The sequence below is a fragment of the Canis lupus genome, chromosome 14 (genome assembly GCF_011100685.1).
Source record: "Canis lupus familiaris isolate Mischka breed German Shepherd chromosome 14, alternate assembly UU_Cfam_GSD_1.0, whole genome shotgun sequence".
Lineage (NCBI taxonomy): Eukaryota > Metazoa > Chordata > Mammalia > Carnivora > Canidae > Canis > Canis lupus.
The window spans coordinates 2,968,295-2,982,098 of NC_049235.1; the positions used below are offsets into that span (position 1 = coordinate 2,968,295).

Sequence of the window (13,804 nt, forward strand, 5' to 3'; positions counted from 1 at the left end):
ATCTAATTCTCATGTTGTAAGACATTTAATATGGTCCCTCCACGTGATAGAGTCATGGAGCCATTAATTCATACCTTTGAAAAAATTTTAATGAATGACTTGAAGGAAAATCCAAGAAAAAGATTGTGAAGAAAGCAAGAGATACAACTGTGTATTCATAATGATCCTATTTTAGTGTAAAAAATACATACATACATGTATATATATAGAGAGAGAGCAAACTATTATGGACTGGGTAGTTAGTATACTGTGGTTGAACTTCATTTCTTTTAAAAATGTTGTGTATGTTCTACAACTATCTTGTAATATATGTAGAACAGTCAGTGTTCTTTAGGAAAACATCTGGAAATGAGCAAATCTAGTATCTTGTAGCCTAATTTTTGTTTTTTGTTTTTTTTAGGGATTGGGGCACTGACTTTTGCACTTCTGATGTCAGCAAGGATGGGTATTTTCCAAGAGACCCTATACAAACAATTCGGGAAGCACTCCAAGGAGGCTTTGTTTTATAACGTAAGCAATTTCTTAAACCTGGGGAAGATAGAAAGTACCGAGTTGTAGTGTGTTATTTCAAATGAAATATGCATTTTTCTGATATAGTTAAAGGACCAAGTATTTTTAATAGGCTACTACTTGTATTCTGAGCCACGATTCTCTACGTGAGATGATCATGATCAGTCAGCATGAAGCTAGCATGTCTGCTAACCAGGAACAATCCCTGGGAATGAGGACCTTTACCCCCAGTGTTCCTGTAGATAAAGTCAAGTTAAAACTACCATGGGAACTTAGAATAAGAAAATAAGTTCCAAAAACAACATGCTGAGGGGGATGCTGGCAGGCTGGCAGGCAGGCATTTGAGGGAGAGGGGAAGAGAGGTGAGAGAAGTCTCTCCGGGGAGCGCTGTCTATGATGGAGAGTTTCATTAGCTAATACTGTGCACTTCCACCTCTTTTTTGGAAGCTGCTGAGCTAGAGCCACCTCCTCTAACTCCTCCTCCTCCAACCTCTCTCCTATGGGGAGAACGTCCAACCTAGGAGCACTAAAGTTGCAGAAAATCAGTTTGAGATATTTAATTGGAGCTGGAGTACGTGGCTGGGCATTAAAAAAAATAAGGAACAGTCTATGTGGTTCACATCTTTCTTTTAGAACAGTACCTGGCACAAAATGGCTGCCCCGTACTGTTAGCTATGATTCCATACCATGGTGGTGCCGGGTTGTTGTCACGCCTGTTTACCTGTGCTTCCGTGTTGTTTCCCCTTCATCCTCTTTTGATTCTTGTCTTTGTTTTCCCTGACCTCATATTGTCCTCAAATCTCATTTTTCCACAAGTTACCTGAATGCCCTGAGATCTGCCTTTGCTTACTTCATAAATTGTATTTATTTTTAAATTTTTTCCAAGAATAGAAGTGTTTTTACTTTTTTTTAATTTAATTCAGTTAGCCAACATATAGTACATTGTTAGTTTCAGATGTAGATTTCAATAATTCATCAGTTGCCTATAATTTTTAAGTCCTTATATTTGCTATTTTCAAAAGGAGCAAAATGTAGGAAATCCTGTGGGCCAAATGACTAAGTTTAAATTTTCCTTTTGTCGCGGGAAGGATGCTGGTTCCTTTTATTTGTTTAGTGTGTGATGATCATCTGACTCCACTTCTGAAGGGCAAAAACTGTGGCATGTGGTCGATGGCACACTGAAAAAGCCATGTGGTCCAAAGCACCGGATACATTTAACCTAACGAGTCTAAATTGCTTTTCTTGATACTGCTTGTCAAACAACTTGTGAAACTGTAAGTCATTGTAAAGCCACTCTACATATTCTGTGAAGTAAGTGTCTGTATTTAAATTTACATGGAGCTTTGCACAGTGGCAGTATCGTAGCCAATGAGGTGTATCCGAGGCGCGATTATTGCTAATTAAATTTACATGGAATCTTTTTTCTCGTAGCATGCTCTTCCACTTCCTGGCTTCATCTTCCTGGCTTCTGATATTTATGACCATGCAGTTCTATTCAATAAGTCAGGTGAGTGTGGGGTCATCCAGTAGAATTACCTGACAGATTCTGAGGCCAACTCTCACCGTTGCTATTGACTTGACCACCACTTTTTTCATGATCTTACCCAAATCCCTGCCCTGTTGGAAGCCATCCTCAATCCACCTCCCAGAAAGATAGTGCTGTTAGTCAGCAGTTGCAGCCACGAAAGCTCTATACAGGTGCTTTCTCAGTTATTTGCAAGTGATGTCAAAGTATCTTCAGATTTTGTCTTCTGCTTTGGAATTTGTTTTTGCATTTGCATGTGGAATGTTTGATGTTTTGAGAATGCAAAAAAAAAAAAAATAGCAATAACACTCTGCAGAGATGGGACTGTGAGAAACTGGGCAGCAGTCCAGCTCTTTCTGCTGCCGCCATACCTCTTGTGCTGGTGAAGACAGACCTGCTCGCACACCCAAGTCCTAGCTCCCTTGGAGCAGAGGGAAACAAAAACACGAGGGGGCTTTTTTCCGAGGTACAGGATAAGTAGGCAGCAGGAATAAGCAAAATTTGCTTAGATGTCTACAGGGTAAGTTAGCTCTTGTTATAAAGTGGCTTTTTAATAAACTAGCTATAAATTGCCAATTAACTGGAAAGGAATTACTTATGTGATTATCTACTAAAAGACATACAGTTTATACAGACAGAGGAACACACAGGAACAAATAAACATTTGTAAAAATAAGGCTTTCCATTGCTCATGCCTAAAATGGTTAAGTATATTTTGTAGAATGGCAGTGTGTGCCCTATAAACAGGTTTGCCATCTGAACCTGCGTTGTGAAGTTGTGAATGCTTTCTCTTTGAGTTTGCAGTGTTGCCTGTCCCATTCGCCCACAAAAAAGTGTATCAGAAAGTTTCTATGTCTCTGAATTAATCATTTCTAACTTGTTTTTTAAAGATAAAATTGACACATAGCCATTTTGACACAATGATTTTTTTAAGGTCTCTTGTGAGTCTCCACATAGTGTCAGGCTACTGAAATAAACATTATCAGATCTCTTGGGATTGATTTTGATATAGTTACTAGAATGCTGCTTCTGAAAGTCACAGGTATGGGTCTTTATATAAAATATTTTTTAGATTCTTTCAATTTTGGGACACTGGGGTGGCTCAGCAGTTTAGCGCCTGCCTTTGGCCCAGGATATGATCCTGGAGTTCCAGGATCGAGTCCCACATCGGGTTCCTGGCCTGGGGCCTGCTTCTCCCTCTGCCTGTGTCTCTGCCTCTCTCTGTCTCTGTCTCTCTGTCTCTCATGAATGAATAAATAAAATCATTAAAAAAAAAAAAAAAGAATCTTTCAACTTCTTCAAAATCATCCCTTAGTTAAGAATATGCTTTTTCTTCTCTTCCTTGCCTTGAGGTTATCTCAGCTGAACGTATTATCCTTGAATTTGTTAAGAGAATTGAATATCCATCTAAATATTCTGAGTCCTACAGCTTGGCTCTTCCCCAGCCAATTAATTCAGTGGATCTCTGAAGTTACTAAACAGTAATAATACTTGTTAACTGTCTTTTCATTTCAGTATGTCCTAAGTGTTTTAAAGATAACAGAAAACCAGATTATGGGAATTCCCCACAAATCCAGACAAACAGTTATATTACATTTATGTATATGGCTTTTTCTTTTTTTGCCAAAGAAAGTAGCTATACTGTATAGTTCAACCCCCCAAACAACCTGGGAATTTTTAAAAAACTGATCCTTTAAGGATCACTATGTCCTTACTCTTTGATCTTGAATATTTTATTTCCTCCCAAATATTCACTGTGTAAGCATCATTATATAAAACGTAAGAATATATTTAAAGGAAGAAAAGTTAGAGTTCCATTGCCTTAGATGGCTGCTAATTTCATTTTACCAGTTTCTTCCCAGACTGTTTCATATATTCCAACATAGTTGTCATCCTCGTGCAGATAAGATTTTATACTTGATTTTTCACTTTCCTTCTTTTTTATGTGACTGCATATAATCTTGATGATTCTTTTTTATTCAAATGTGTCATGCCTCACTTAGTGAAAGTTCCTTTGCTTACAGAGCCATTGCTCTAAGATTAGCCATTGAGATTGATTCAGTTTTTCCTCATTATAAATAGTACTCCAATCAATGGAGGACTTTCTTTTGCTTCTGAATGAGGATTAATTCCTAAGAATGGCTATAAATACTTTTATTGCCCCTTAATATAGCATTATGAAAGTGATTTAAGAAAAAACGCACACCAATTGACACTATGACCAACTGAGTGGTTGCCAATTTCACTAGCACCTTTCTAGATTAGGATTTTATAAATTTTTAATTGCTGTTTTAATAGCTGTAAAATGGTAGCGTCTTGTTTAGTTTTGCATTCTTTGATTTACTAGTAGGATTGCATGTATTTCCAAATGGCATTTAGTTACTGGTTGTCTTTACTCCTGTGTTGATTGTGTGTTAAGACCATGTCATGCTTAACTTCTCTGTACTCACAGTGTTTCTTTGTAAAATGAGGTCCTATTCAGGTATATGGTAGAAAATTTATTTTACAGTGTAAAGAAATCATAATTTAAGAAACCAATGTAATAACTCTTGAGACCGATGTAGCCTGGAATCAAGACAAGTTTTACTGTGCTGTACAGTCCAGATCTGTTTGCAAAGGAAGTAATGCTGCGATCTCTATTCTGTTCAGTCTCCATTAAGCTGTCAAAAATATATGACGATCTCTCCTCTTAATCTTTGCAGAATTGTATCAAGTCCCAGTCATTGGTGTGACAGTGCCCATCATGTGGTTCTACCTCCTGATGAATGTCATCACTCAGTATCCTTTGCAGTCCTCTGCCATATGGTCTGCTCTGTGTTATTTTGACATAGGAATGTTTATTCTTCTAATGGTGCCATGATAGGAGTTTCATTTCTGCCTTGATCTGTTCTGGACTACCGGAGACAGAGGTGCCCATCAGTTAGTGCCTTTGTGGAGGGCCAAAGAAATGTTAGTGGTGCTGTAGGCCAGGAAGTCACTGGCCACCATAAGGAGCTTGCTCTGGGTGGAGGGGTAGAAATCACTGGATAATTAAGTATTAGTAGATGACATGAATGCTCTGTTATTTCTGCTGGGGTTTTTCAGTAGCCCAGGATATGTCATAAGCCACCACAAAATTCTGCAAGAAATTTCAAACTAATTAAAACCTAATTTTTTAAATTAAGGTTCTTTTGAACAACCTTGAGTACGTTATAAAAGTCATTAAGGCTTTGAAACAGTGAAACAGGTTGAGATTGGTCTCATTCCTCTGACATCACCTAATAGATTTGCCCACAGAGCTCCTTTTTGGATGAGTAGGTGAGGCCCGGGTCCTATAAGGTGGGTTTGCTGACCTGTATTGAAAGTGTTCCCCACCATCCTTCACTATCGGGGACGGGACCCTCACTGTACACGGTGTGAAGAATTCAGAACAAGAACGGTGGGAGGTCTGCAGGCAGTTTCAAGTTCGGATCCACACACGAATGGTAGGACGTTCACCTGCTGGATGTTCTGCTAAGGAAGAGCCTCAGAGTAGCCATAACGCACCCCCATGTTTTCTGGTTCTTATAATATGAACATTTAAACCAAGAGAGATGCCAGAATGTTCTCTCGATAGTCTACAGAAAACCACCTTAACTCCACTACCCCAGGTATGTGTGCATCCGGGGCGTCTTCATTCTCACCACAGAATGCGCCTCCCTTACCGTCACCCTTGTTGTGACTCTCCGCAAGTTTGTCAGCCTCATCTTTTCCATCTTGTACTTCCAGAACCCTTTCACTGTGTGGCACTGGCTGGGTACCTTGTTTGTCTTCATTGGGACCCTCATGTACACAGAAGTGTGGAACAACCTAGGGACCACCAAAAGCCAGCTGCAGAAGGACAAGAAAAACTGAGGTCTGCCTGGAGCAGAGAGACCAGTATGCTAATGTGCCAGGGCTGGTGAAGGTCTGGCCACCATTTCACTTTTGTTAATGCTGAAGTATTGAACCAGCCATGTTCCAGAGAATCCTCAGGAGGGACTTCTCAGATTTTTTTAAGGCTGCACAGGCCAACGTTTGCGGACTCCAAATGGAAACCCCTCAACTACGAAATAGACACAAGAATAGTTCTCTACTGTTGAACAGCCAGTCTGTTACTTGTTTTGTTTACCAAAATATTTAGTACCATTACTTGTTTATTGAATTCTCAGTCCCCATAGCTACTAGTTTTCTATCCGTGGTCTCAGACAGGTTTCTCTCTTGTTGACATTCTGACGATTCTCTGCCATACGGTCATTCTCATCCCGTGCCCACCACCCTTTTTCTTGTCACTCTTCCCCTCCCCCACCACCTCTGCAGCACTGGAGCCAGTCAGATGCTCCAGGCATCATCACCAGGAAGCAACTATGAGGGGCCCTGTGACATTGGGACTGGAAAGGAAGCGGCTGTCCCTGTGAGTTGAGCCCTGGTGACACTGGAGCAAGACTGGTGGTCGTCCTTTCCCACATCTTGCTTCCTTCCCCACCCCCCCCCCCCCCCCCCCCGCCATGTGCAAGTCTTTTTGCTTTCTGTGCTTAGACCATCAGCATATCTCTATGGCACAGAGTTAATAAGAAAGAAATGCTGAGTATGAATCAGGCAGGATGTTTTTCCCCTCAGTCTTCTACACAAAGCCCTTTAGCCCACAGTTGAAATGGTGATGCCAGGATGGCTGGGAGCAGCTGGCCCTCGTCGGCACCCAGGGCACCACAGCTCCCCTCTGGGCCCAGCCAGGCCCTCACGGGGCTGGTTCCAAGTGGGTGCATTCAGTGTTTGAAAGGCTTCTTAACCAGAGAGATTGAGCGCTGCCTGTCAGTGTGAGAGCTTCGTGGCCAGTCAGGCTAAGGAGTAGAGACTCTCATATATGGTGGATGTGGGTGTGGTGTATCAATCAGGTCCAGTCACAACTAAAATGAAAAGTTGTGTGTTTTTGTTTTTGTTTTTTTCCTATAAGGTATCTTCGTGTTCTTGATGGGTATTTACAGGTGGTTGGGAAGTCATTTGTTTTACTCTGTGAGGAAGCGTGATGCCCCTTTAGGCTGATCATTTCAGAGGTGTGGTTTTCTTCCTGGGATAATTTCGAGAAAGAGGAACAGTGTCAATATGGTGTGTGTAGGTACGTGTGTTTGTGTGTGTGCACGCACGTTTATGTGTTGGTGTAGTTTCTGCGATATTAGAGGAGAAAATAGCATGAGAGTCTATTCTTGTATTTCCTCATTCTTCACTCAGCCCCGAACCTTCATTAAACTTGCACAAGTCCATGCTCTTCTCTCTTTTGCACACGTGAAAAAAGCCTTCCTTTCCCCCACCCCTTTGGATATAGATTGTATTCTTAAATCGTGATGCGGCTCTTGAGATCACCTTGGCTCACTCTGTGGTATGGCCTGTTTCCTCTTCTGCCTGCAGCTGTTCCCTGATGGGGTCTGAGATAAGTGTCCAAGAACCATTGGGTCACTCAGGGAAAGGAACTTAAGCTGCCTCATTGTTTGTTCCATAAAATGTAGATACTGTTTCTCTATCTAAGTCACAGGGTTTTCAGACAGTGTTGTTCTGGACATGGACAAATTTCTAGTGCTGATAATTGGTCTGTCCTAAAAAATGCCAAATTTGGTATGAACCCATTCATGGAATCAAAAGGTATTTTCTTTGGAATATGTAGAGTTCCTCTGACTGATGGTGCTATAAAAAGCATGAATTAAATATCCTCTTAAAAACAAAATAAAACTACTTTGTAAAAATCACTTGATAGAAGAACCCGTCCCTAGGGGCTATATTAGATTTTTGTGTATCTGGAGTCTTCACAGGCTGGAGCCTTACATAATTTAGTGTCCTCCTTTTTATGTTGATGAACATTTTTAGTAACTGAGATGTGTTAATGTACACAGACAGCATTTAACTGGGTCTATTAGGTTTTAGATTCTGGATTTAGAAAGTACCTGTTCTTCTCAGGCTGAATACTGCTGCTGGTTTTATTAATAAGAGATTACATATGGACAGATTATGGCATTTACACTAAGAAATAGAAGAACAGAATGTCTGAAATACCTTGTGAGTTGATTTTCTCTCTAGTGGCCAGATGTAAGAAAATATGTCTAATGGACACTAATACTTTCATTAGCAACTTCTTTTTTTGACAGTTTGTTTCCATAGGATAACTGATTTTTCAATCAAGGTTGAGATTAATTTCAACTTGTATTAAAGAGGCAAATAAACCATTTTGAAGAGGACCAGACCCACACAGCTGGAGGAGAAATGTCTATTAAAATGCTTCTCCTCTTTCTTTGGTTCGACTATGTAATAACTTTGTACCCCAGAGATAGTTTGCAAAAGGGATTGATGTTTAAGACATCCAAAACTCTGCCCTTTGACTGAAGATCATAGCAGATGACACTAGCCAGAAACTGTCCTGTGTGTGTGTACATGTGTACACATATCTGTGCACCCACTTAACAGCTTGACCTGCACCATAAAGTAACAGGAGAAGATGGTGGATATTTGAATTATATTAATGTAATACCTAGTTAGCTTTTACCACAATTCTGCCCTCACATTATGTTCTCTTTTGTTTTTGTATTGCTTTATCTTTTATCCCTTTTATTTTCCTTTTCATCTAAACCAATCAGTAACGTACTTGGTAAGTGTAAGTGTCCGTCAAGCTTTAGACACAATCTAGTTTATCCCCTCTTCTTCCTTTCCAGTTACCCAAAATGAAATGCTACATGCAGTACCTTATTCTTCTGAGAAGATTACCTGACATTTTTAAAGGATTCTAATAATTTGGGGTCATTTCTCGAGCAGCTTTCCTCTTTCCTGCCCTATTTTGTTTTCCTCCTGAGCCCCACCTCCATTGTCCTCACTGCAGTCTCTGTTCATCTGTGCACTTCTCCACTGAAAACTTGCATAGTTCTCTGTGCCTGTCATCTTGCGTCTGTTTATGCCTCTATTCTCTGGGGCCTCTTGGCTGTTTTTGTGGATTTTTACAAGGTATTTTGTTAGACATTGTTACAGGCACTGATACTTGGAGTGCGAGAAGATGTGGCCCATATGTGAATATATGTATAGATAAGTATAAACATGAGGGTTAATGTAAAAATGTTTCTTTTGTTACCTGAAACTGGAACTGAGAATCTTAACCACCATGCCCTTCTATATTTGGAAAATAATGTTCTTGTTTGCTCTTTTCACCCCATGTTGAGCTCACTTTGTTCAACAGTGCCAAATGCCTATGCAGAAGGGAGGTGGAAAATGGAAAACCTCAGGAATTATTCAGAGCCAGTGAATTAGCTGTGGGCTGGGAGATGTGCTCATGGGTGGACCACTTGGCATGTTAGAGTGAAGGAGAGGAAGAAATTTTCCTCTGTTCAAGATTCTTCCAGTTGGACTACGAATTAAAATTTACATGAGACAGATTAACAGGAGAAAAAAAAAATCGAAGTTTGAGTTTGCGCACCCAAAACCTAAACAAAGGACTAGAGCGGGCATTTTTAAAATCTACATTTTAGACAATAAATCTGTTAGGAATTGACAGGATAAAGACGACGGATGTTTGGGAGTTTTAGTAAGGAATTCAGGCTGTAGTAGTAGATTAGTAAAAATATAGCCAGATTTGTTTCTGTAGCTTTCTTAGCTTTAAATAAAGACATCTTTTTAGTTCTTAGTGCAGGGGGAGCATACCTTTCAAATGGGAGTTTTGTTTTCTGTTCTTAGAAGGACAGAGGAGACTCTGAGTATCCTTGTATCTGCTGCTTCCCACATAGCTTCAATTCAAAATACCGAGTATGCCACTGTGGTACATTATGGGTAGTCTGCTCTTGGCTCCTGCAGTTCCCTCCTCTGCAACTTCCCTGGAAGTTTCATACCTTAAAAGTTGATAGATTGTTCCATTTCAGTGAACCTGCTGGGTTCTGACAATAGCTATGTCAGTTTCGTTAAACTCATAGGAGGTGGCTATGTGTTCTCAAAGTTAGTCCACTGATTCAAATCAGGTAATGAGTAAGAGAGAGGCGTTTCTGATGGTAGCCAGTGAAGTGGATTTCTGGATAGCAGGCAGTGGCAATCTGATGTATTTTCTTGGTTTGTAATTTTGAGTTTTTGTGGTGAACTTTTTGAGTAGCCCATAGAGCAACAGGCATGGAGATTGTCTACATATGAGCTGTTCTGATTTCTCTGAAGTTGTTTATGTGTAGTTTGCAGGGCTTCAAGAAAAAGGACAGCTTTTTTAATCAAGTTATTCCAAGTAAAAAAAGATTGGGGGGAGGGGGTGTTCTTTGAGGAAGTTGTAGCCAGACACTGGAGAAAACAAGAAATCAAGATCTTGTCCAGTTCATAATGAAATGTATGAGAATATAGTATTCACAAAGATATGTTACTGAAACAGTTTTTCTCTTTATAATCACACTAACTTTTACCAAAGATAGCCCAATTAAGACTAATCGGTTTGCAAAATAAGTCTAGTGTTTAAAAATTTGACCTGATTATTTACACGAGTGCAGTAAGAATAGTAAGTGATCCTATAGGCCCTTTTTTAAGGACTTTCTAGCCTGAACTTTTAACAGCCTCCCAAGGTGAGAAGCCAAACAAAAAATACTTGCTCAGACTTCCCCTGTAACAGCTGTAGGTTTGGTTAATTCTTTCTCAAGGCCCCAAAAGTGTCCCGAAGTTCTTGGACCTGCCAGGAAATGACCCTCCCTCTTCACCTGGTAAATCTGCTGGGAACCCTGTAAGCAAGGTATCAGGCTGTTTTTCCAGGGGGCACAGGGGGCTTTATTGGCTCTGTATAGTCAACCTTATTTCCTTAAGCTGTGTGGTGGTGTCTGAGTTTGTGCAGGTCTCCCTCAAATATGACATTCTAGTCAAAGCCTTGGTAATATAATCAGTGTTTCCAGTTGTGTTCTATTACTCTTATTGAACTTATGCAAATGAGTATATTATGAAAATATAAGAATATTGAAGGGATTAGGTAGAGAAGATAAATGTTTTGTTCACAAAGATATGTTTTATCAAATTGCTGTAAGTTATAGTTATCTTAAGAAAAAATTTCTTTAAAGCTGGAAAAAAATCAGTGTTTAACAAAAAGTCATAAAAATTACAGTCATCCTCAATTCATTCAGTTCCATGTTATTCTTACTTTGCTGAAATCTAATTCTTTCATTAGTTCTGGAAATTCTTACTGAGTTCAGTTGCGTGATCTTAATTATTATCAGAGACACGTGTACTCAGATTTCTTTCCATGAATCTCAGTGCAGACAAAACATTTGCAGGAGGGTTTGTAAAAGCATCTGAGTATAACTGTCTGGAAACAACAGACAAAAGTGGCCATGGTTAAAAATCTGATTAGAGTTCATGACCATGCACTTGACAAGGAAATTTGGTTATTTCTGTGACACACAGCACTTTAAGATAACATACTAGGACATACCTGATTTCTAAGAGTTTCATAGAGTTCTTAATACCACTTCTACATAAATATAATCTGAGAGGGTTTCAGTATCAGTTGACAGAGCTTCCCATGTAACTTAAGCCTAACTAGCGTAATCTTTTTATAAGGAGACCAAATATTTTGAAAATTTCTATTAGATTGTGATGAAAGGACTTTTTAGAATTTGATTTTGGAAAGTTTGTCAATAAATATCAAAAGGCTTGAACGTTTTATTAAATAGGATTCCTAATCATTATGAAATATTTAACCAAAGTGACAGTAAGATATTAAAGGCAAATACCAAAGGTTACATAATTGTGAGCAAAACTTGGCTCTTTTAATATTGAAGACTCAGTTTTCCTGAATGATCAAAGATCTGATGAAGACATAGAATCTTAGATTATTGGTTTGCTTTTCATAAATTATAAACAAAATTATGTAATATTAAAACTTAAATTCTGATCTTAGCCATTACTGACCATATATTAAATTTTTTTCTATAAACCTACAACTTTTTTACATTCATTCAGGTCTTGTTCTAAGTTTTCCCTCAAAATGTCTTTCTAATCTTCATACCTTTCTTTGATTGAAAATATTTTCTTATGTACAGAGTTGTTTCCTTTATTTGGGGGTAGCTTTAACCCATTTGATTTGAATTCTTAACACTTAAAAACTTCACTTACAGGATAGTTAAGTTTTAACTTTAGCATTGGTTTATCTTAACACTGGGTGGCTCAGTGGCTGAGTATCTGCCTTTGGCTCAGATCGTGATCCCAGAGTCCTGGGTTCAAGTCCCACATCAGGCTCCTGCAAGGAGCCTGCTTCTCCCTCTGCCCATGTCTCTGCCTCTCTCTCTGTGGGTCTTTCATGAATGAATAAATAAAATCTTTTAAAAAAAAACTTCACTTACTATATAGCTTTCACTAGAAATTGAAGTTTGTGAAGTAGAATCTTGATCTTACTTCTCTCTGGACACAGTGAATCTATAGCTATATAGATATATATACTATATCTATAGTTCCTTCTTAAGAACTGAGGGCTGACTGGACAACTTCTGCACAACAGAGGATGGAGGTACCACGTACAGAATGGTGAGAGAGAGATGGTAACAATTGGGAACCCCGACACTATAAACTGCAATGGGGAGGGATAGAATTGGACTGTGAGCCGATTTATCTACCCTGGGATGCAGATATCTAGTTGCTGTTTTAAGCCATGGCTTTTTAAGGAACTAGCTCTCTACCAAGCGGTAGGGGTCCTGCTAGAACACTCTCTGGGGTCAGAGAGGCTGCAACATGCCACTGTTTACACTCTTCCTCCACCTTGATGGTAATGCAGATACAGATAGGATCCTGGCTGGCCTGCTGTATCACCAAGGTGACACAGGGGCAAAGCATCCTGGGATGCTCCAGATGACTTGCCTGGGCACCCCCCCTACACATACTGCTGTGGGACTTTCTGCACAGGCCTCCTGTGGCTTCAGCTGTCCTGCAAGAGTGCTTTCTGCAGGGCCCTGGGATTCCCAGTTTACCCACCGGCTACAGCTCCAATCAGCCCAAACAGCTAGGCACACAGTCGATACCAGATATCCTTACACAAGACAATTTCTTCAAGTTTAGAAAGGAAGTCGCTGTCCCATCTACTTCATAGAAATAAACACAAACTAAATGAACATGCTCTAAACAAAAGCACAAAACTTCAGAAAAAGAACTAAATAAAATCTACCCAATAAAGAGTTCAAAGAAATTATTAGAAAAAAGCTTATTGGAATAGACACAAGAGTAGATGAACTCAGAACTTCAACCAAGAGAAAATACAAAAAAGCAGCTATCAGAGTGGAAGAATACAATAACGTGAAAAATACACTAGAATCAACAGCAAATTAGAGGTTGCAGAAGAGTGGATCAGTGATCTGAAAGACCAGCTAATGGAAAGCACCCAACGTGAAGAGGGAAAAAAAAATTAATGAGGATAGCTTAAGGGATCTTTGGGACAACATCAGGCTTACTGACACTTACATTAGAGAGTTCCCAGAAGGGGATGGGGGGGCAGAAAACTTACCTAACCTGGGGAAGGAAACAAATATCCAAGTCCAGGAGGCCTAGAGAGCCACAAACAAGATGTACCAAAGGAGGTCCACAACAAAACACATAATTAAAAAGTCAAAGATTAAATATAGAGAATCTTAAAAGGAACCAGTAAGAAGCAACTAGTTGTGTATGAAGAAACTCCCATAAGGCTGTTTTTTCAGCAGAAATTGTGCAAGCCAGAAAGGAGAGACATGACACATTCGAAGTGCTCAAGAGAAAAAAGACCTATAACTAAGAGTACCCAGCAAGACTGTCATTCAGGAT

General features: G+C 39.5%; 1 protein-coding gene and 1 pseudogene across 1 annotated transcript in view; both read left to right on the top strand.

Moving 5' to 3' along the window:
- The window catches only part of SLC35B4 (solute carrier family 35 member B4), a 29,011-nt gene extending 22,878 nt beyond the window's left edge, over positions 1 to 6,133 (top strand). Inside the window, 4 exon segments of the mRNA NM_001185003.1 lie at positions 401 to 510; positions 1,942 to 2,017; positions 4,738 to 4,813; positions 5,665 to 6,133. Of these exon segments, the coding sequence (NP_001171932.1) occupies positions 401 to 510; positions 1,942 to 2,017; positions 4,738 to 4,813; positions 5,665 to 5,908 (506 nt within the window). The 3' untranslated portion in view covers positions 5,909 to 6,133.
- On the top strand, positions 1,850 to 1,931 carry LOC119867675 (annotated as a pseudogene).
- Positions 6,134 to 13,804: the final 7,671 nt, after the last annotated feature.